General features: G+C 46.7%; 1 protein-coding gene across 1 annotated transcript in view; it reads left to right on the top strand.

Moving 5' to 3' along the window:
- Positions 1 to 18,773, top strand: part of FCHO1 (FCH and mu domain containing endocytic adaptor 1) — a 70,475-nt gene extending 51,702 nt beyond the window's left edge. Inside the window, 10 exon segments of the mRNA XM_056844677.1 lie at positions 1,084 to 1,707; positions 2,545 to 2,657; positions 4,046 to 4,148; positions 6,411 to 6,522; positions 10,411 to 10,566; positions 13,708 to 13,840; positions 14,158 to 14,357; positions 15,772 to 15,836; positions 16,031 to 16,195; positions 18,721 to 18,773. Of these exon segments, the coding sequence (XP_056700655.1) occupies positions 1,084 to 1,707; positions 2,545 to 2,657; positions 4,046 to 4,148; positions 6,411 to 6,522; positions 10,411 to 10,566; positions 13,708 to 13,840; positions 14,158 to 14,357; positions 15,772 to 15,836; positions 16,031 to 16,195; positions 18,721 to 18,743 (1,694 nt within the window). The 3' untranslated portion in view covers positions 18,744 to 18,773.
- Positions 18,774 to 24,116: the final 5,343 nt, after the last annotated feature.

Here is a 24,116-nt window from a genome sequence, read left to right as displayed (position 1 = left end):
GGTTGGCAACCCTAGCCAAGACCCCGCACATCAGACATATGCGCCATCTGATTTTTGATTTTGTTTTAATTGGATTTTAACCAAATTGATGGTTTTAATTAATACTGTTCAAGTTGAATATTTTATGGTATGTATTGACGTGACACCCCTTCCCCTGAGCCTGGCCATGGCTGGGATAGGGTGGGATATATAAATCTAATAAATAATAAAATAATAATCTTATTTATGGCGAGCCCTGGTGGGGTTTTCAAGGCAAGAAACGTTCAGAGGTGGTTTGCCATTGCCTGCCTCTGCGTCATGGCCCCATTATTCCTTGGAGGTCTCCCATCCAAACACTTGCCAGGGTTGACCCTGCTTAGCTTCTGAGATCTGACGAGATCAGGTTAGCCTGTGGCTATCCAGGTCAGGGAAAGAGTAAGGATAAAAACCATTAAATATTTTAAAAAATAAATAATGAGGATTCCTTCACTAGTAAACATTTTTCAACACTTAGAAAACTGGCAAAGAGATATTGCTGTGTTCTGGGGCTGTTTGTGCCTCTTGAACATGAGCTTTCTAATTCTGGCCTTAGTGGTACTCCTCAGCACACAAGACTGACACCAGAGTACATTAAAACGTTACATTTTCTTAAAACTCTGTAGCAAAGCTGATCAATATCTAAGTAGTAGAAGAAGAAGAGTTGGTTTTTATATGCCGACTTTCTGTACCACTTAAGGCAGAATCAAACCGGCTTACAATCACCTTCCCTTCCCCTCCCCACCACAGACACCCTGTGAGGTAGGTGGGGCTGAGAGAGCTCTAAGAGAGCTGTGACTAGCCCAAGGTCACCCAGCTGGCTTCATGTGGAGGAGTAGGGAATCAAACCCGGTTCTCCGGATCAGAGTCTACCACTCCAAACCACCGCTCTTAACCACTACACCATGCTGGCTAGGTAGATTGGGAACTTGTTAATGCTTAAACGATAAGAACTGTTGACAGTGTAGTGGCTTTATTACACGAGATGTATATCCTTATACAAGAGTCTTGTGAATCTGCACAGTTCTGTCCTGAACTCTCCGCCTCTCCTTTCGTCTCCCCCTGCAGCCACCCGATCATACCTCCTGGCTTCCAGCCCATCCCCCTTTTCCTCCTCGTCTCCCGAGAACGTGGAAGACTCCGGGTTGGACTCTCCGTCGCACCCGGCCACCGGGCCCTCCCCCGATTCCCGCCTGTGGAGCCCGCGGCCCTGCACCCCCCAGAGCCCCCTCGGCAAGCGGTCTTTGAAGAGCTCCTTGAGTCTTCGTGGCAATCGCAGGGGCCTGCTGGTGGAGGACGGGCCCAACCCCTGGCTGCCCCAGCCCGCATCCCAGGATCTCCCCTGCTTCGCGTCGGAGCCCGACTGGGCGGATTCGGTCTCTGCCTGGCCTGCGGCGACTCACACGAATTCCACCTGCCGCCCGCAAGCGTCCTCTCCTGACCTGTTCTCCTTGGAGGGCGCCGTCGGCAACCGGCGGGCCTGGGGGGTCAGGCCTCGCAGCCCGGCCTCGGACTGCCCCCCGCGGGTCTGCGAGCGCGACAGCTGCCTGTCGTCCAATTCGGCGTCCTCTTCCTCCTCCTCCCCGGCGCCCCCCAGCAGCGGCGACTCCACCAGCCCCTCCCCGTGGGCCCCGCGGTGTCGAGACTCGGAGAGCGGGACACCGGGTATCCCCGAGGTGTCGTCTGAACCCAGTAAGGACAACGGGTCAGGCTGTTTTTAAATGATTTTGGCGTTTGGGGGCTCTAAACGGTAGATAGGAGGGCAACAAAGATGGCGAGGGGGTCTGGAGACCAAGTCCTATGAGGAAAGGATGAAGGAGATGGGTATGTTTAGCCTGAAGAGGAGAAGACTGAGAGGGGATGTGATAAGCATGTTCAAGTACTTGAAGGGCTGTCATATAGAGAAGGGTGCCGAGTTGTTTTCTGTTGCCCCAGAAGGTCGGACCAGAACTGACGGGTTGAAATTAAATCAAAAGAGTTTCTATCTAGACATTAGGAAAATTTTCTAACAGAGCGGTTCCTCAGTGGAACGGGCTTCCTCGGGAGGTGGTAAGCGCTCCTTCCCTGGACGTTTTTAAGCAGAGGCTAGATGGCCATCTGTCAGCAATGCTGATTCTATGACCTTAGGCAGATCATGAGAGGGAGGGCACCTTGGCCATCTTCTGGCCATGGAGTAGGGGTCACTGGGTGTGTGTGGGGGGGGAGCTAGTTTTGACTTCCCTGCGTTGTGCAGGGGTTTGGACTAGATGACCCTGGTGGTTCTTTCCAACTCTATGATTCTGTGATTCTATCTCTAAGAAAGTTCTATTCTGTTCATGAAAGCGGTATATGAGAAATCCCTCCTGTGCACATGAAAGACAGCATGAACCACAACTGAAAGATAGTGACATGGGGTCTCCACTGGGCTTCGCTACCTTACCGTCGATCGGTCGTTCGTGTTTTGGTCATTCCGTTTTTGAATCCTCTGAGCGAGCCTCAGCTGCTTCGGTTGCTGCAGTTGTAACGCCATGCCCCTTGTTTGACCCGCAGTGTCTCTTCCTTCATCAGCTGTGCCTAGTTTGGCCACAGTGGTGGCCCCACCCCGGCGATGCCGAGCAAAAAGGCCTTCGGCGGTGTCGGCCGTGTGTGTCGGTAGCGACACGGTGAGTTACGGTTTTGGGGCGGCTGTGGACGTTTCTGATCTGAGAAAAGCCAAACGAAGCAAATGGGATTGGGGGGGGGGGCATTTGGTGTGGGGAAGATTCAGGTCAGGGAAGAGGACAAGGAACCAGCGTGGTGTAGTGGTTAAGAGCAGTGGTTTTGAGCAATGGGCTCTAATCTGGTGAACCGGGTTGGTTTCCCCACTCCTCCACACGAAGCCAGGTGGGTGACCTCGGGCTAGTCACAGCTCTCTTCGAACTCTCTCAGCCCCACCTACCTCACAGGGTGTCTGTTGTGGAGAGGGGAAGGGAAGGTGATTGTAAGCCGGTTTGATTCTTCCTTAAGTGGTAGAAAAAGTCGGCATACAAAAAACAGCTTTTCTTCTTTTTCTTCTTCATCCCTTTGACTACTTCAGCTCTTGATTACCCCGACCTGTCCATTTTAAATTAATCCATCTGGTATGTTTTTTGATTCCCCCCCTTCCTCTAAGATATCGAGGGGTGGTATACATGGGCCTCCCTCCCACCGTTTTATCCTCGCAACAACCCTGTTAGGCTGAGAGAGTGTAACTGGCCCAAAGTTACACTGCAAGGTTCACGGCAGAGTGGAGATTTGAACCCAGCTCCCCCAAGGCCTGTTCTGATACTGTACTGCACTAGAGAGCCAGCGTGGTGTAGTGGTTAAGACCAGCGGAGTCTAATCTGGAGAACCGAGTTTGATTCCCCGTTCCTCCACGTGAAGCCAGCTGGGTGACCTTGGGCTAGTCACAGTTCTCTTCCAACTCTCTCAGTCCCACCTATCTAGAGAGCCAGAGTGGTGTAGTGGTTAAGAGCAGTGGACTCTGATCTGGAGAACCGGGTTTGATTCCCCACGTCTCCACATGAGCAGCGGCTAATCTGGTGAACTGGATTTGTTTCCCGCCCCTACACACGAAGCCAGCTGGGTGACCTTGGGCTAGCCACACTCAGTCCCACCTCCCTCACAGGGTGTCTGCTGTGGGGAGGGGAACGGGATTGTAAGCCAGTTTGAGTCTCCCTTAAGTGGTAGAGAAAGTCTGCATATAAAAACCAACTCTTCTTCTACCTCACAAGGTGTCTGTTGTGGGGAGGGGAAGGGAAGGCGATTGTAAGCTGGTTTGAGACTCTTCAAAGTAGAGAAAAGTGGGTTATAAAAACCAACACTTCTTCTAGTAGTTTAGGCATGGCTGGCATGTTTTCCAAGAATTCTTTGCAGCCGCTTGAAATGACATTTCATTCATTCTAGCCAAAAATTTAAACACTGCTTGTGTGCGTTCATATGGATTCATTGTGTGTGTCCCCCCCCTTTGCTTTGAGGTGGGTGTTCTGAAGCCCCCCACAAAGCTCCCATGTCCCTTTTGCTCTTTCCTCAGCCTCGGTCCTTGAGCCCCTCCCCCCTCTGGGCCTTGTCAGCCCCCCCGAGCTCCGGCAGCCTGACGGAACGAGCCTTCTTCATGGCCACCCAGCCGGGACTTGGTATGTACCCAACATGGAGCGTTGACATGAGTCAGCAGTGTGATGTGGCAGCAAAAAAGGCAAATGCGATCTTGGGTTGCATCAACAGAGGTCTAGTGTCCAGATCACGCGAAGTGATGGTATTGCTTTACTCTGCTCTGGTTAGACCTCACCTAGAGTATCGTGTTCAGTTTTGGGCACCACAATTTAAGAAGGGTGTAGACAAGCTGGAATGTGTCCAGAGGAGGGCAACAAAGATGGTGAGGGGTCTGGAGACCAAGTCCTATGAGGAAAGGATGAAGGAGCTGGGTATGTTTAGCCTGAAGAGGAGAAGACTGAGAGGGGGTATGATAACCATCTTCAAGTACTTGAAGGGGTGTCATATAGAGGAGGGTTCGGAGTTGTTTACTGTTGCCCCAGAAGGTCGGACCAGAACCAACGGGTTGAAATTAAATCAAAAAAGCTTCTGTCTAGACATTAGGAAAATTTTCTAACACAGCTGTTCCTTAGTGGAACAGGCTTCCTTGGGAGGTGGTGAGGTCTCCTTCCCTGGAGGTTTTTAAGCAGAGGCTAGATGGCCATGTGTCAGCAATGCTGATTCTATGACCTTAGGCAGATCACGAGAGGGAGGGCATCTTGGATCTTCTGGGCATGGAGTTGGGGTCACTGAGGGTGTGGGGGGGGGGAGGTAGTTGTGAAATTCTTGCATTGTGCAGGGGGTTGGACTAGGTGACCCTGGTGGTCCCTTCCAACTCTATGATTCTGTGTGTGCGCTGTGTTTCTGGGCTTCCTGGGGCATTTAATTGGCCACTAGGGACAGTTCAGGCTTGACTTGATCTAGAGCCCTCGGCAGGGACAGGCGGGATAAAAATCAAATAAAGTAAAAGAAACCCACTTATTTGTCTTTTTTGCGGTCCAAGGTATCTGTAATACTCTCCCCCAACACCATATTTCAAAGGAATCAGCTTTCTTCCTGTTCTAGACTGTCATAAATTTCTATCCTGCCCTTCTTGGGGAGGGGCCGTGGCTCAGTGGTAGAGCATCTGCTTGGCATGCGGAAGGTCCCAGGTTCAGTACTTGGCATCTCCAGTTAAAGGGCAAGTAGCCGATGCTCCGAATGTATTTTCGTACTGGAACTAGGGTGGGTGCTAAATCAATAATAGTCGACGCAGTTAGAAATGGCAATGCTCTGGTTCTTTTGATCCCCCGCTTTGGTTTTCTAATCAGTGTGTACAAAGTACAAAATACATGGCTGTAGGCCATTCGTGGGCGGCCCAAACCTAAGGGGAGGTAGAAAAGAGCAAGAGTCCAGTAGCACCTTGAGAAGCTAACAAAATTTCTGGCAGGGTATGAGCTTTCATGAGCCACAGCTCACTTCTTCAGATACAGCTGGAATGTGAGTCCATTATCCTCAAGCAGAGAAGAGGAGCTATGGCTCAGTGGTAGAGCCTCTGCTTGGCATGCAGAAGGTCCCAGGTTCAATCCCCGGCATCTCCAGTTAAAGGGACTAGGCAAGTAGGTGATGGGAAAGACCTCAGCCGGAGACCCTGGAGAGTAGCTGCCGGTCAGAGTAGACAATACTGACTTTGATGCACTAAGGGTCTGATTCAGTATAAGGCAGCTTCATGTGTTCATGTGTTCTTTCAAGGAGTTCAGGGCAGCGGAGGTTGCTCTCCCCTCTTCCGTTTTGCCCTCCCAGCGACCTTATGAGGTGGGTATGCAGCATGGCGCTCTGGAGCATGCTGAGCTCTGTAGCTGTGACACTTTCACTTAGCCACTCTTAGGACTCTCTTTAGCTGTCCATCAACTGCCAAGGAAGGCAATTACAGCTTCCTGGTTTCTGTTGCCTTCTTCACAGGTACGTATTCCTGTAAAGAGGAATGATGCCTACTTGCAGCAAGGTCACTGTTCCAAGTCCCTGTTTTCATCTGTGCTCTGCAAAGTAACATAACACACCTGTGCCTTGGGAAAGTGGGCATTTTGGTCTCTCTTTGCAATACCACTCCCTTCCTGAAATTTGTAGCTTTGGGTGTGTATCTGTCTGTCAACTGGGTGCAGCGCTTCATGCAGCCAATGCAGGCTCCCAAAACACCTTTGACACAATAAATCGTGTTTGTCTCAAAGGTGCCTCTAGATTGGTAGTTTCTTTTCACTTTTTCAGTCGAGCTGCTTTTTATATATCCCATTCGATCTTTATGCTATAAAATGCCGCCTAGATTTAACTTTGTCCTATTTCTTTTTTTCTTCACCCCAAATTTCTCGCTTTCTTTTCTGCATGTGCAGGCATCTCCCGGGGCCCCTCTCCCGTGGTCCTGGGCTCTCAGGATGCATTGCCCGTGGCAACGGCCTTCACAGAATATATCCATGCTTACTTCAAAGGTCAAAACCCGGACAGGTAATTTATTTATTTATTTATTACACTTTTACCCTGCCCTCCACAGCACAAAGGTTGGGTCTCAGGGTGATTCAGAAAACCAAAATACGATAAATAAAAACAAAAACAGTAAAATACAATTTCATACACGAGCAGGGTGGTAGCCTTAATTCTCCTAGAGTTGCCCACCTTTACTTTCAAAACAGCACGTAGGCTCACAATTACTAACTGTTCTACGAGCACGTCCCCATCAACAATAACCCCAAACAAGCAGCAAAAATAATATCAAGCTCTATATTCATCTATTAACAAATACAAAGGCAAGGAAATAAACTATATTCCATGGTATTGGAAGAAAAACGAGGAAAATTCTAAAAAGCAACAATCCAACCATAAGCGTATCGCCGGTAATATTCAATAATGTTGCTTTTTAGGATTGCCTTTTCCTCATTTTTCTTCCGATAACGTGGAATATAGTTTATTTCCTTGCTTTTGTATTTGTTAATAGATGAATATAGAGCTTGATATTATTTTTGCTGCTTGTTTGGGGTTATTTGTTGATGTGGACGTGCTTGTAGAACAGTTAGTAATTGTGAGCCTACGTGCTGTTTTTCTATATACAGCTTTGTTGTTTGCAACATAGAGATTTTGTTTGTTAACACCTTTGCTTTTTAAAAAAATATTTTTATTGATTTTTTCTTAAACATAACAAAAAATAAACAATAACAATGTATATGTGAAAGAAAATTAAAAAAAGAAACACGCAAAAAGAAAAATTATAAAAACTAAAATCATAATACAGAAAAAACCCAAAACATTAAAATACAAAGTCTCAGAAAGGGCACTTCTATATCCATTATCATTACAATAAAACAATAGCATTTATAAAATATATAGTGCCCCGATAACCACCACCCACCCTTAACTGTGCACCCATCACACTTAGACTTCCGGAGAGGTGTTTTGACAGTGTTTCAAAATCTATTATTAAAAAGCACAATAATCTACAATACATTAACAATACTTGTAAAATCCATTTTCGCTACTTTATCCCAATATGCGCAGCCTTTGACCATGTTTTTTTAAATTCACTCATATCTTTAGCATGTAAAGAATCTGTAAGTTTAGCCATCCGCATATAGACCCATAGTTTTTCTCTCCATTCTTTGATTGAAGGTTTATTTACTTCCAGTTTTTAGCAATTACAATTCTGGCTGCCGCAAAACTGTACTGGCATATGACTCTGTCACCTTTATCTAACTTCATTTTTGGAATACCTAATAAACAAAAAGCAGGATCTTTTTTAATTTTTATATTAATCAACTGATTAGTTTCCTTTAAAATTAATCTCCAGAATTTCCTAATTTTCTTACAATACCACCAAGCATGCATAAATGTACCTTTTTCAATTCCGCACTTCCAACATAAATCCTTACCATCTTTTTTCATTTTACTCAACAATACTGGAGTAATATACCATTAAACATTTTATATTGGTTTTCTCTTATTTCATTAGTGATGGTAAATTTATATTCCTTCTTCCATAAATTTTCCCATATATCCAAATCTATATTATACCCTAACTCTCTCATCCATTTCACCATCACTGGTTTAATTCTTTCCTGCTCTAAATTCATTTCTATCAATAGTTTATAAACCCTTCCTATCATCCCTTTATTCCCCTGATTTAATATAATTTCAAATTTTGATTTCCGTTGGTTAAACCACAACATTTTATCCTTATTAAATCCCTCAATTTATATTCCATAAACCAATCTTTAATTTTCAGTTCTTCTCTACTTTTCAACATCCAAATCCCATCTTTACATTCCATAATATCTCTATATATATTACCATCCAAATTTAAATGTACCCCTCTCTTCATAAAAGCTTCTATTGGATTAATCCATCCAGGGGTCTTATTTTCCAAAAATCTTTTGTACTTTTTCCATGTTTGTAATAAAGCAGCCCTAATAATATGGGAATTAAATTCTTTATTTACTTTCTCCTTTTCATACCAAAGATATGCGTGCCACCCGAAACGTAAATTAAATCCCTCGAATTCCAGTAATTTCGGATTCTCTAATAGAACCCAATTTTTTATCCAGGTGAAACAAGCAGCCTGATAATACATTCTTAAATCTGGTAATCCCATCCCTCCTGTTTCTTTCAATTCCACTAGATTATTGTATGCTATCCTATGTCTTTCTTTACCCCATAAAAAATTTAATATATCTTTCTTCCATCTTTTAAATATCTGCACTCCTTTCAGTATTGGAAGGTTTTGAAACAAAAAAAGCATCTTAGGTAATATCATCATTTTAATTACTGCAATACGTCCCCATAATGATAATGGTATTTTGTCCCATCTTTTAAAATCTTTTATTATCTGTTGCCATTGTTTTGCATAATTATTTTGAAATAGATTAAGATTATTAGACGATATCCATTTACCTAAATATTTTATTTTGCTTTCAATCATAAATCCTGTCTTTTTGTTCAATATTTGTTGCTGTGAGAGAGTCATATTTTTAGCCAATATCTTAGTTTTGTTTTTATTAATTTTAAAACCTGAAAGCTTTCCATAAACCTCCAAAATTTTATTCCACTTATCAATATGTTCAATAGGATCTGTCAAAAAACATACCAAATCATCTGCATACGCTTTAACTTTATATTGATTTCTCCCAATTCGGATACCACTTACTTCATCAGTTTGTCTAATCTTTTTCAACAACAATTCTAAAACTAAAATAAACAGCAAAGGGGAAAGAGGACAACCTTGCCTCGTTCCCTTTTGGATATCAATCTGTGAGGATAACTTTCCATTAATCAATAAATTAGCTGTTTGTTGGGTATATATATTTTTTATGGCAGTCTTAAAATTCTCCCCAAAATCCATAAATTCTAATGTTTTAATCATAAACTGCCAATTCACATTGTCAAACGCTTTCTCAGCATCTAAAAATATCATAGCCATCGGGGTTGTATTTTGTTCCGTATATTCTAATAGGTCTATTACCGCTCTTACATTGTGACTAATCAACACCTTTGCTTTCAAGGCACAAATGAAGATCCCCCCCCACCCCCCATATTTACTAAGTTTCAATGCCAGGGCTGGCCACGATGATGGAGCTTCCTGAGAGAACAGAAGCAGCTGAGGGGAGACTGTGTGTCATTGACCCGGACAAAAGTTGCTTCCGAGGGGGGTTAAACCTTATTCCTGAGCCTGTTCATTTAACAACTCCAATTGTGAGATTTGGTCCACGAGACATGATGATAAACCCCAGGGGCTGGGACGGAGTCACAGAGACGTTGCTATTTCTGTGAGGCTAAAATGGAACCTCCATGCTTCGAGGCAGAGTACCTGCTATGTTCAAGTTACATGGGAGAGGGCTACCCATTTGCCTTGGTGGCGCTGCCAGGGGACCTCTTGGGGCCTCTCACTGGCCGCTCTGGGAAAATGGAATGCTGGATTAGATGGATCTTCAGCTTGATCTGGCAGGGCTCTTGTCGTATTAACTACTCCACATGCGTGGCGGACACTAATCTGGTGAACTGGATTTGTTTCCCCACTCCTACACATGACGCCAGCTGGCTATTCACAGCTCTCTCAGCCCCACCAACCTCACAGGGTGTCTGTTGTGGGGAGGGGAAGGTAAGGTGATTGTAAGCTGGTTTGATTGTTCCTTAAGTGGGAGAAAAAGTTGGCATATAAAAGCCAACTCCTCCTCCTCCTCCTCCTCCTTCTTCTTCTTCTTCCTCCTCCTCTTCCTCCTCTTCCTCCTTTTTCTCTTCCTCCTCCTCTTCCTCCTTTGTGATCCTCCTCTTCTTTTTCCTCCTTTTTTTCTCTTCCTCCTCCTCTTCCTCCTCTGTGATCTTCCTCCTCCTCCTCTGTGATCCTCCTAGCTGTCTTGTCAAGGTCACCGGTGAACTCACAATGTCCTTTCCGGCGGGGATCGTCCGGGTCTTTACCGGTGCCTCAGCGCCCCCCGTCCTGAGTTTCCGTATCCTCCACACTGCCTCCATTGAACAGTTCCTGCCCAACGCCGATCTCCTCTTTAGGTAAGCGGAGTGATGCGCAATGTGAAGAAGCCCGTCTGCGTGTATGCCGTGTAACTTTGCCCTGCGTCTGTTAGACTCGGTAGGTAAGGCTGCCTTTCTCTCTGAGACTCAAAGCGGATTACAAAACAGAGAATACAATTCAATCAGATGGCATTAAGACATCCATTCAACTTGCCCGCATAACACAGGGGAGCAGGAAACTATTGAGCATGTATTTTTTAGATGCCCCCTCTACAAGTCAGCCCGCTTCAATATTATTGACCCTTTAATTAGGGAAATGGGCTCAGGTGATGAGGGTGAACAGACCAAAAGGTTTCTGCTGCAAGATAGCTCACCAATCGCCACCCAGGTCACAAAATATTGTGCGGTAGCAATGAAGCTACGTCGCCTTAATGTACTTCCTTAATCTGTGAAAATGTTAAATTGGGTGATTCCTAATTTTGTTGGCCTTGGTTGTAAACGTCTACTCTGTATGGTCAGTTTCTGTTTTACCTGTTTTGTCTGGCATACTGGCTGCAAATAAAATTTATTATATTACATCCATTCAATGGTGTGATAGGACTAGGATCACAGTATTAGAAAACAATGCAAGCAAAAAAAAAAAACCTTTCTAAGGGATGACATACCATACAGCGTGGTGTGGTGGTTAAGAGCGTTGGTTTGGAGCGGTGGACTCTGATCTGGAGAACCGGGTTTGATTCCCCACTCCTCCACATGAGCAGCGGGGGGTAATCTGGGGAACCGGGTTGGTTTCCCCACTCCTGCACACGAAGCCATCTGGGTGACCTTGGGCTAGTCACACCTCTCTTAGAGCTCTCTGAGCCCCACCTACCTCACAGGGTGTCTGTTGTGGGAAGGGAAGTGATTGTAAGCCGTCTTGATTCTTCCTTAAGTAGTAGAGAAAGTCGGCATATAAAAACCAACTCTTCTTCTTCTTACCACAACGAAGAAAGCGGGTAACAAAGGTAGAGGGCAATGCAGTAAAATCCAAGTGATACGTACAATAAACGTTGCAATAGACTACAATCCTATTCCTTTATAAAAGCGACCTGGGCTGTTCCATTATACTACAGTTTGAATCCCTTTATAAAAACACCCACTGGAACAGTTCTGTTTTGCACATTCTGCAAAATGATAGCCGTCTGGCGGCCTTCCTGACGTCCTCAGAGAGGCTGTTCCACAACAGAGAACATGTGAGAATGGGCAGTGCCAATCGTAGCGATTTGCAGGGTGGCATCTTCAGAAGGCTTTGCTGAGCTGAGCACAGCTGTTGATAGCAGTGCCCGGTACCCTCTGGCAAAAATTCAAAAGACTTGCAAAGATTAGAAATTGGGGTGATCAGTCCTGTTTTGTCAGCATGGTGTAGTGGTCAAGAGCAGTGGTTTGGAGCGGTGGACTCTGATCTGGAGAACCGGGTTTGATTCCCAACTCCTCCACATGAACGGCGGGGGCTAATCTGGTGAACTGGACTTGTTTCCCCACTCCTACACACAAAGCCAGCTGGGTGACCTTGGGCTAGTTACAGCTCTCTCAACCCCACCTACCTCACAGGGTGTCTGTTGTGGGGAGGGGAGGGGAAGGTGATTGTAGGCCAGTTTGAGTCTCTCTTAAGTGGTAGAGAAAGTCAGCATATAAAAGCCAACTCTTCTCCTTCTCTTCCTCCTCTCTGCTTTCCTCTGTTGGCTCTGTAGATTAGTTTGTACGGTAACACGTTTGGATACTTGTTCTGCCTCAAATGTTTAACGCTGACTTGTCAATGCTCACATCGTGTTAAGAATGCATTTTAAGGGGAATGTATGAATGAATCTGTAGGTCCACAAGAGAGGAACAAAATTAGAAGGGGGAAAAACACACCCGCTTGCCGTCACCCCATTCTGTCTCTGAGTACATCTTTCGCCAGATTACATTTTTGAACTCGGCCGTGCTCTTTTTTTTATTGGGTAATATAGGAATGTCTCCATGGGAGGAACACATTTATGAGCCAACAGAAGAGAGCCGAGGCATGGGTATACTCCACTGCCCATGACGGAAAGTGCTGAGAGACAGATTTATAAGCGAACATACGGATGAATCATCAGACTTTACTGCAGCCCAGAAAACTTAATCTGTTCTCGTGGGTGAAAATAATGGCACTACCCTTTCTCTCTGTCTGGCTCTTGCTTTGCAAAGTGGCACCACCGAAAGGAGTGGTAGGACACAGCCCAGTGTTTAGGGCAGGGGTTGTTTGCTGAAACATCGTCCTTTATTGGCACAAAACCACTATACATACGGTAGCCTGTAAAAAATAAATATTTGAGATGCAACCTTACAAAAGAGGGGATATGATAACCATCTTCAAATACATGAGGATGGTGCCGAGTTGTTTTCTGTTGCCCCAGAAGGTCGGACCAGAACCAGTGGGTTGAAATTAAATCAAAAGAGTTTCCATCTAGACATTAGGAAGAATTTTCTAACAGAGCGGCTACTCAGTGGAACAGGCTTCCTTGGGAGGCGGTGAGCTCTCCTTCCCTGGAGGTTTTTAAGAAGAAGTTAGATGGACAACTGTCAGCAATGCTGATTCTATGACCTTAGGCAGATCATGAGAGGGAGGGCACCTTGGCCATCTTCTGGGCATGGAGTAGGGGGTCACTGGGTGTGTGTGGGAGGGGAGGTAGTTCGAAATGTCCTGCATTGTGCTGGGGGTTGGACTAGATGACCCTGGTGGTCCCTTCCAATTCTATGATTCTATGAAAATGGTGAAAAGACACTTGCATAAGATAGTGTTGTGAGTTAATACACCCATCTGTTTAACTGATTTGCGGTGTTCTATAGCAGTCTTTAAAAATTGTGCTACCGTCTTCAGAACGTGGCCATGATTGTATAGTGGTTAGTACTCTGCATGCTGAAACTGGAGAATCTCAGGACTGAAGGAGGAAGCACAATCGCTCTTCTTTTCAGTGAGATCAGCGGATGCAACGACAGATGTTTTTAAAATACCTTTTCTCTTCTGCGTCTTTTTGGCTGTAAAACTGACAATACCTTGGGCGGGGGGGACGAGGCACAGCAGTGGAGTTTTTGGAAACCATAACGAGTCACCTGTATGGTGGGCGTTGCTTGACTGACCTCATTCCTGCCTCTCTTTCTCCCCCCCCGACCCCTAAGTGACCCATCCCAAAGCGACCCCAGCAGCAAGGACTTCTGGCTCAACATGGGGGCCCTCACTGCCCACCTCCAGAAGCAGGCGGAGCAAGGGGCAGCTGCCCCCTACTTCAACGTGCCCCTGCTCAGATACCAGGTAGGAAACCTAATGGAGGGTGGGGGGGTGGAGAATCAGGCAAAGAAAGGGTGAAGGCTTCTGGCCAGAGGCAAAGAAACCGACGGCCAGGCGTGCGAGATTTAAGTAACTAGCTGGAAGGGAGAGGGCCGAGATCCCTCCATGCTTCCAGTGGAGGGTAGAGCTGTCAGCATGGATAGCCCAAATGAAACCTCCTTGTTCAGAGGAAGTCTACCTGGGGAATGCTAGTTCTTTGAGGGGCAAGCAACGTGGAATCATGCACAGGTGACCTTTTCTGGCTGGCAACATCACCTTCTGTTCTCCGCCCCCCTCCTCAGTATTCCAAGCAGGGCTTGGCGTGGGCCCCCCTGCAGCTGACCGTGAACTGGGAGTGTGCCTCGGATGCCACCAGGGTGTGCGTGGACTACAACTACAACGCCTCCGCCCTCGCCTCGGCAGTGGCGCTCACCAACGTTCAAGTCCTGCTGCCCATCGAAGAGCCGGTCGCCAATGTCCGGCTGCAGCCGATGGCCTGTTGGTAAGATTTCAGCGGTGGGGTGGGTGGGTGAAGAAAGAGGTTTATCCTGCCCCTGTGTAGATTTCTTCCTCCCTCCATCCTCCAAATTATGTTTGCCATAATTCAGGGGCTGTAGCTCAGGGGCAGGGAATGACTAATCGTACGAGTCGTAGGCCTTTTATCCTAGGCTGTTTCCCTCACCGTCACCCCTCTGACAACTTCAGGTCTTTGTGTTGATTATGCATGCCATTTCTAACAGTCAGAGGTTGCCTCGCTCTCCCCCTGCGTTTTGCCCGCGTTTTCAAATTTGAGATAAAACAGGTCTCTGAAAACGCGGGCAAAACGCAGGGGACACAGGGGGAGAGAGAGGCGACCTGTGACAGTCGGAAACGGCACGCATAATGGGCACAGAGACCTGAAGTCATTGGAGGAGTGATGGCGAGGGAAACAGCCATGCATAAAAGGCCTTAGTTCATGGCATGGCTTTACATTGTGAATTAAATGGTAATCCTGTAGTAGAATGGCTTGTGTTTACAGCCAGCGTGGTGAAGAGGTTAGAGGGACTGGCTATCTAGGAGGCCCAGATTCAGATCCCCAGCCTGCCATGAAGCTAACTTGGGGAACCATGGGCCAGTCATGCTATCTCAGCCTAACCTACCTTGTAGGGTTGTTGTGAGGGTAGAATGGGTCAGGAGAACAATGTATGCCACCTTGGGCTCCGTGGAGGATGGATGGGATAAAAAATGTAATAGAAGATTCATGCATGTCTCTGGTCATGGATAGTCGTGGAAGAGGCATTCTCTCCTAGGTGGGAAAGAAGAGGGAATGCCTCTTCCCCTGGGCGAGCTGTTTGTTGACCGTTGTGGAAAACAAGATGAGGATGGTCTGATCCAACAGCATGGTGTAGTGGTTGAGGGTAGTGGACTCTAATCTGGAGAACCGGGTTGGTTTCCCCACTCCTCCACAGGAAGCCTGCTGGGTGACCTTGGGCCAGTCACTGTTCTCTCTGGACTCTCTCAGCCTCCCCTAACTCACAAGGTGTCTGTTGAGGGGAGAGGAAGGAAAGGTAATTGTAAGCTGGTATGATTCTTCTTAAAAGGTAGAGAAAATTGGCAAAAAAAACCTCCTCCTCCTCCTCCTTCTTCCTCCTGAGTTATATAAATTAATTGTAGACCAGTCTGTTGAGAACCATTAGCCATCATGGCTAAATGGAACTGCCATGTTCAGGAGTAACCTATCTCTGAATGCCAGATTACGGGCTAGGCCAGCCATCGTGGCAAACAGGACTAGATGGACTCATCTTGGTCTGCTACAGCAGGAAAATTCTAATGGGCTTAAGGCACCTGCCGCTTTTATATTTCCTGCCCCCTCTTTATGGTACAGGATCAGGCTCCGTGTTTTTGTTTGTCAAGCTGAACTTTGTCTCCCCCTGCAGGAACCTGGAAGAGAAGCGCTTGCTTTGGCGGCTGCTGGATGTTCCTCGTGCCCAGGGCCTTGGAGGTGAGATCCCAGCCGTGCGGTGTTTTTTAGCTGCACTTCCAGGGGGAGGGGAGGACGGTGTGGTTGGGTGGTCTTCTCTGTCTTCCCCTTCCTGAGCGTTGAGGGGGAAGGTACCTGTTTGCTGGTTTGGGCGGGGGCCTGGGCCTGATCTGGACACTTTGTGAAATGCTGTTTTGCTGCCACGTCCCATCCAGGTTGCGGCCGCCTTTTAGCCAGCTGGGAGCCTTTGAACGGCCCCACCAAGCCGAGGCCGGTGGCAGCTCAGTTTACCAGCGAGGGCAGCACGGTGTCAGGCGCGGACGTGGAGCTGGTCGGCAGCGGCTACCGGATGTCACTCGTCAAGAAGAGGTTTGCCACAGGTAAGGGCAAAAATCTCAGGAATCCCAACTCAGACATCCCAGTTCAGCCCTGCAGCATTCGAACTTACTTCTCCAACCAGACGAGGCGGCGTTGTGCCATGCCCTCCAAAACCCAGCATGGCACGGCACAGAAGGTGCAGAAAAGGGCAACCAAAATGATCAGTGGGCTGAAGCAACTGCCCTGAGAGGTTAAAACGCTTAGGGCTGTTTAGCTTAGAAAGAAGGTGGTTAAGGGGAGATGTGATGGAGGTCTATAAAATGATTCATGGTATGGAGACAGTGGACAGGGAGAAGCTTTTCTCCCTCTCTCATAATACCAGAATGCGGGGTCATCTGCTGAAGCTGGAGGGTGAGAGATTCAAAACAGATAAAAGGAAGTAGTATTTCTTCACACAACGCATAGTGAAATGGTGGAACTCCCTGCCCTAGGATGTGGTGATGGCTTCCAACTTGGAAGGCTTTAAGAGGGGAGTGGACATATTCATGGAGGAGAGGGGTATTCATGGCTACTAGTCAAAATGAATACTAGTCACGATGCATACCTGTTCTCTCCAGGATCACAATAGCATGCCTATTAAATTAGGTGCAGTGGAACACAGGCAGGATGGTGCTGCTGCAGCCGTCTTATTTGTGGGCTTCCTAGAGGCACCTGGTTGGCCACTGTGTGAACAGACTGCTGGACTTGATGGGCCTTGGTCTGATCCAGCATGGTTTTTCTTATGTTCTTAGAACCACATGAACACATGAAGCTGCCTTATACTGAATCAGACCCCTGGTCCATCAAAGTCAGTATTGTCTACTCAGACCGGCAGTGGCTCTCCAAGAGTCTCAGGCAGGGGTCTTTCACATCACCTACCTCCCTAGTCCCTTTAATTGGAGATGCCAGCAATTGAACCTGGGACCTTCTGCATGCCAAGCAGATGCTCTACAAACTGAGCCACAGCCCCTCCCCATGAAGCTGCCTTATGCTGAATCAGACCATCAGTCCATCTAGGTCAGTCTTGTCTACTCTGACCGGCAGTGGCTCTCCAGGGTCTCAGGTAGAGTTCTTTCCCCTCACCTTCTGCCAGATCCTTTAACTGGAGCTGCCTGTTTTTTATTCTCCATCTACTCCCCCTCCAAATGAAAACAGCCACTCTCCTCTTACAAGCTTTCAGATTGCATTGTTGGATCAGGCCCAAGGAAGATCTGTCGAAGGCCTTTTAAGGCTGAGTAACCGGGACTGGAAGATCTGTATGAAGCAGAATTAGAGACAATAACTTTTTTGTGTTCGACCACCTGCTTTGCTTGCAAAAAGTCCCTGGTTCAGTCTCTGGTGAGGGGTTCCTGGAAGCAGGCATTGAGGGAGGCCTTTTATTCTGCTGGAGGCTCTGGGTAGAGTCTGCAGTGCCGAGAGGTCTGGCGGAGCTGACTTTAAATTTAATTTACAGGGCTTGCATGCTCTGAGGACTTCTCCAGGACTTAGCACTTTTGTTCTAAACAGACACACACAGCCTCAAATTTTCATTCCAGGCAGTCAAAAATCCCATCTCTGTTTTGTTTTGTTTTGTTTTGTTTTACAGAAATGATATTAAGATTCCTTTAATTAAAAAGATCCCCCCCAAAACGTTATAAAACATACAACAACACATACAACACACAATACTTTCAACAAGATCTCCATCAGTTACAGTTTGGGAGCCAGTGAGGTGTCGTGGTTAAAAGCAGTGGTTTGGAGCGGTGGACTCTGATCTGGAGAACTGGCTTTGATTCCCCACTCCTCCACATGAGCGGCGGAGGCTAATCTGGTGAACTGGGTTGGTTTCCTCACTCCTACACATGAAGCCGGCTGGGTGGATCTTGGGCTAGTCACAGCTCTTTTAGAGCTATCTCAACCCGTCCTACCTCACAGGGTGTCTGTTGCAGGGAAGGGAAGGTGATTGTAAGCCGGTTTGATTCTTCCTTAAGTGGTAGAGAAAGTTAGTATATAAAAACCAACTCTTCTTCTCCTTCTCCTCCTCCTCCTCCTCCATCAGAGTGGGTAATCATTTTATATCATCTTACATCATTCTAGAAACTCATCCTTAGCTTTTAAGAGAAAATAAGTCCAATACAGAAGCAATACTGGCACCTTCACCCACTATTTAAATTACGTTTAATGTTTATTATTACGTAGTACTAGTGCTTTCTACTAATCCTCTCACTTAGCATAATTAATTAAAAGGTAATGCTGCATATACATTATTTTTAAAACTAGCAATATAAACTTTTTGTCTGGACGGCCTCAAAATACAGACTTCTAGACATTTATAACTGGCATGCTTGTCTAGACTACAATATATCTATTCTCTTTTGCTTATCAGCATTTAATGCCTACAGTTGCATGTCCCCTAAGGCCATCTCTGTTTTATTGATTTAAAATACCTCTGTCCTGCCAGCCACACCGTCAATGGCCGCAGAAGGCAGAAAACGAAAGCAAGTATCCTGTCAGCGCTCTGATGTTATTCCGTCTCTCTGTTTTGTCCTTTCCCTTCCTCTCTCTCCAGGAATTTACCTCGCCGGCTCCTGAGCATCCTGTCTGCCCGTAGCCGCTTTTAAAAGATGTATGCTGGAAGACGGGGAAGAAAGAATATATTGTGTTTTAAATTATTATTATTATTATTATTATTATGTTGCCTGGATTTTAAACACTGGAACAAGAGCAAGTGTGGCCGTCTGCAGTCTCTGGCGCGCCCCCTCCAAACAAGAGGGGGGCGGGTACTTTGAATGCTGGGTAACCCACACAAGGCAAAGGGAGGGGAGGGCAGGCTCTGAATCGCACTTCGGGAGAACGTCCCCTGGTTTTTAATCTTCCTCCCATTTTGTTTCCATGCTCCTGTCGAAATGGCTTGTTTCCATCTCCCCCCTTCCCCCCCCCTCAAACTCATCACAGAGCTGCCTTCCAGAACCACAGAGGGGACGGCCTCATTTCCCCAGCTGCTAGCTGAAGTGCTCAAGGGGGGGGGGACCATTGCTCTTTTAATAAAAACACTTGTTTTCTAATAAAATGTTACTCCGCAGAGTATTCTTCTTTTGTGGTGTGTGTGTGTGTGTGTGTTGAGTGCCGTCAAGTTGCTTCCGACTCATGGGGACCCTATGAATCCATGTCCTCCAAAATGCCCTATCCATGGAGGTTTTTAAGGTTACATGGCCATCTGTCAGCAATGCTGATTCTGTGATCTTTGGCAGATGATGAGAGGGAGGGCATCTTGGCCATCTTCTGGTCACTGGGGGTGTTGGGGGGGGAGGTAGTTGTGAGTTTCCTGCATTGTGCAGGGGTTGGACTAGATGACCCTGGTGGTCCCTTCCAACTCTGTGATTCTATGATTCTTAACAACCTTGCTCAGGTCTTGCAAATTGAGGGCCGTGGCTTCCTTTCTAGAGCCAATCCATCTCCTGTTGGGTCTTCCTCTTTTCCTGCTGCCTTCCATTTTTCTTAGCATTATTGTTTTTTCCAATGACTCTTGTCTTCTCATAATGGGACCAAAGTACAACAGCCTCAGTTTAGTCATTTTAGCTCCTAGGGTCAGTTCAGGCCTGATTTGATCTAGAATCCACTGATTTTTTTTTTTTTTTGGCAGTCCGGGGTATCCGTAACACTCTCCTCCAACACCACATTTCAAAGGAATCTACTTTCTTCCTATCAGCTTTCTTCATTGTCCATTGTGGTGGGGGGTGCCAAATTTTTTAAAAGCCTATAGCAAAGCATGCAACAGCCTCGGCTTATGCAGATGGCTTCTCGACATCATGTTTTCTTTAAAGCTAACGATGACTTTCTTCTTAGGAAATTAGACAGCCAAGCAGACAGTGCGAATCCTGCTCTCCTACTAACTTGCTAGTGGTGCGGATACGTGCTTAAAGGGTTAAAGTGTGGAACTCTCTGCCCCAGGATGTGGTGACAGCTGCCAACTTGGAAGGCTTTAAGAGGGGAGTGGATATATTCATGGAGGAGAGGGCTATCCATGGCTACTAGTCAAAATGAATACTAGTCATGATGCATGCCTGTTCTCTCCAGGATCAGAGGAGCACACCTATTTAGGCAGATCCCTGAAACAAACCTTGCCCCAATAGGAGGCCTCAAGCCAGTGGTTTTCTCTCAGCCTCATCTGCCAAAAGTGGTATGTAATACTGTCCTGGATGGGCTCAGGCTAGCCTGATCATTGTCGGATCTCAGAAGCCAAGCAGGGTCGGCCCTGGTTAGCACTTGGATGAGAGACCAACTAGGAAGTCCAGGGTCGCTACACAGAGGCAGGCCATGGCATGCCATCTCTGTCTGTATCTTATCTTGAAAACCCTATGGGGATCGTTGCCATGGGGCAGTCCCTGGAGAATGGGTCCTCCTCAGAGGAGGAACTCTACCAGGAGAATTCAGCCCCAATGGAGCTGCCTCTGACCTTGCAGCCTGAAGTGGGGCCTGGTTCAGTACAGCCTGGCGAGGAGGCTGACAGCCCTTAAGCTGGTGACTCTCCAGAACAGGCACAAGACTTGCAGTCAGAAGTCATGGCAGAACCAACCCCATCCTGCTCAGAGCCTGAACCCAATGGCCCAGCTGTGAGCCCTCAAGCTACTAAGGCAGCAAAGGCTGACAGGTGGAGGCAGCAGCAGAGAAAGGAACTGATGGATAAAAGACATAGTGCCCGGCTGGAAGCCTACCGGCGTGTGCTGGAACAGCAGCAGAACAGTGAGTCCTCGCAGCAGGAGGACTGACAGAGGAACCAGATGCCAGAAAAGTCGCAGCTGAACATCCCAGGGCCGAGTAACCTGCTGCCTTCTACGCCTGAACAACTCTGTGCCTTTAGACCTTGGACTGGCTATTTGGACCTTTGACTCTCTGGGACCCTCGACCTTGAACCGGCTACCTGGACTACGAACTGTAACTCTGATTTGGCAAGTACTGGACTCTGATTTCTGGCTTTGACAAACGGACTGGTTCTTTGGACTCTGCTTTACCCTTTCCCTGGTGTTGCCAACCACCTGGAGCAGTATCTCAGAGACACTGCAAGTGGGGACCTGAGCAGTGGCAGCTAGCCAGCACAGTCGCATAAGTCGGCTGCGACTTGACGGCACTTTCCGCCACCAATACTGTCCTACATTACAGGGCTGTGGTAAACATTGGGACAGGGTAGCACCATGTATCCAAACGTATGGTCCCAAAGACTTAATGGCACCTAAGACTTCATAAGAAGGCTGGATGATTTCCCGCAGATTCCTCCTCCTCGCTGCGCTCCCCAATTTGTCCCTGACGATGAAGGCCCGCTGGCCCCCACAAACAAAACTGGGCTCAGTGGAGGAGAAAGCAGGAAAGTCCCACTCTGGAAAGTCTGCAGCGGGTTGGATGTACCCCAGAAACCTTCCTCCCAGTTAAGTGTGCAAAAGATTGCGGCTCTTAACACCAGCCCTATCCATAAGTACCCAACTTGGTCGAGTATTAATATCTCTTCTGTTAGGTGAAAGCAGAGAAGAAAGCCTGTGGCATCTTCAAGAAGAGGAAGAGGAGGCAACAAAAAATGTCAGAATATGCGGTGATGGCCAAACTAACCAGCATGCTGAGAGGAAGAACGATGAATAATTTCAAGAGAACTGGATGTGTTATTTTGAATATGCAAAGTTGAAGATATAAAATAAAATAAGATATTAGTATGTATTAGAATAGAGAATAGAGAGTAGACGCAGTCATCCTGGAAAGCTGAAACTTTGTTAAGAAATTAAATAGTACTGAAGAAATCATAGTGGATAGTAGAAATATTAAACAACAATACAGTTTAACCAGAATATAATTATTGAGATGACTGTGACCTTAAGAAATGTTAAATATTAACCCTGAAAGAAGCCTAAGCTGTATATGAATGGGAATACATGTAGTGTATGTTGTGTTATGTTAAAATATAATAAAATGTTATAAAAAAGAGGAAGAGGAGGAAGAAGAAGAGTTGGTCTTTATAACCTGATTTTCTCTACCTTTAAGGAGTCTCCAAGAGGCTCACAATCGCTTTCCCTTCCCCTCCCCACAAGAGACACTTTGTGAGGTAGAGAGTGCAGAGAGAGCTGTGACTAGCCCAAGGTCATCCAGCAGGCTTCATGCGGAGGAGTGGGGAATCAAGCCTGCTTCTCCAGAGTAGAGCCTGCCGCTCTTAACCACTACACTGTGAGACAGTGTGGTGTAGTGGTTAAGAGTGGTGGACACTAATCTAGAGAACCGGGTTGGTTTCCCCACTCCTCCGCATGAAGCCAGCTGGGTGACCTTGGGCCAGTCACAGTTCTATCCCAACTCTCTCAGCCCCACCTGCCTCACAAGGTGCCTGTTGTGGGGAGAGGAAGGGAAGAAGATCGTAAGCCGGTTTGATTCTCCTTAAAAAAAAAAAGTAGAGAAAGTCAGCATATAAACAACAATTCTTCTTCTACATCATGCTGCCCTGAAGATTAACCATTTTATTTTGGCGGAAGTGGCCGGGGAACCATCATCAGATGCAGGAAGTCCGAGCTTACTATTTTCTAGTTCCCCAAACCCAGATGGCTTCATTTGCAAACAATGCAAATAGTGGGGTGTTTGTTCTTATTTATTATTGCATTGCCCAGCTCCTGCCAACAATCACACAAAGTTGGGGGAGGATGTGAAGAAGTGGATTTACTCATGCAAAACTTGTAGCGAGTGTTTTGGTCGGCGCGATAACGTCCCTTTTTTGGCTAGAACGATAGAAGAGCAGGCTTGCTTCTCATGTAACATTTTGACTGAACATGACCAGTGTGTTTTATTTTGTATATCTGAAGTCGTAATAGGCTAGACGCTTTTCCTTGTTGAATGAAAGCTAGGAAAGGCCCATTAATAGCAACCAGCGCCATGCCCCAGAATCTGGGCAAAACCAGGCCAGATCACACCCCTAATGAAATCATTATCATCTAAGTGGCAGAGGGTATGGCATTGTGCAACCAACACCGTGAAAGTAAAATCCGTTTACTTTCTGGTGTCACCACACTCTGGATAGCTGCCACATGGTGTAGTGGTTAAGAGCGGTGGTTTGGATCGGCGGACTCTGATCTGGAGAACCGAGTTTGATTCCCCCAGTTCTCCACATGAAGCCAGCTGGGTGACCTTGGGTTAGTCACCACTGTCTTACAGCTCTCTCAGCCCCACCTACCTCACAGGGTTTCTGTTGTGGGGAAGGAGATTGTAAACCAGTTTGATTCTGCCTTAAGTGGTAGAGAAAGTCAGCATATAAAAACCAACTCTTCTCCTTCTTCATACGTAAGCAGAAGGAAACAACCCAGAAATGCAATCATACCCCAGAGAGACTGTAATTGATCGACAGTTTTAGTTTTCCCTGTCAAACAAATAATTTTTCAATTGGTTTTTTAAAATGCACAATTGCTTTGATGTCCAAGAGCCTCTTGTCATGGGGAGGGACTAGGGTTGCCAGGTGCCTGCTGGTGGCGGGCAATTCCCTGCCCATTTACCCCTCTGCCCTCTGACCACCTGAGGGTCGGCGGGCAAACATGCACGTGCATAAGGCATGCGGCACTTCCTTTACCACTCAAACTAAGAGGTAAAGGCCCCTCGCGAGGCAGCACTTCCGGTTCTAAACTGGAAGTGCCGCGCATGCGTCGGCGCACGCGCACACAATTACAAAGAAAAGCCTTTCACCGGAGGAAAGGAGGCACCTGGCAACCCTAGGAGGGACAGTTTGTTTAGAGGGGAGAGCCACTTAAGGATTTGACCTTATATACTGCTTGATGTATCCACATCCTTAAGAGCCCAGCATACAATAGAAGGAGACAGTGAAGCCAGGTTTTGACATATAGGAAGTTAAGAAATTTACAGGGAGCTTCACTGTACTAGAAGGGCTTTTAGCTATTTCTTACTGCCCATTATGATATTTTATTATTAGGATGTGTGATAAGTTATAAT

The sequence above is a fragment of the Euleptes europaea genome, chromosome 2 (genome assembly GCF_029931775.1).
Source record: "Euleptes europaea isolate rEulEur1 chromosome 2, rEulEur1.hap1, whole genome shotgun sequence".
NCBI lineage: Eukaryota > Metazoa > Chordata > Lepidosauria > Squamata > Sphaerodactylidae > Euleptes > Euleptes europaea.
The sequence above is the reverse complement of the archived record's forward strand: the minus strand, read 5'-3'. Positions and strand labels throughout refer to the sequence as shown.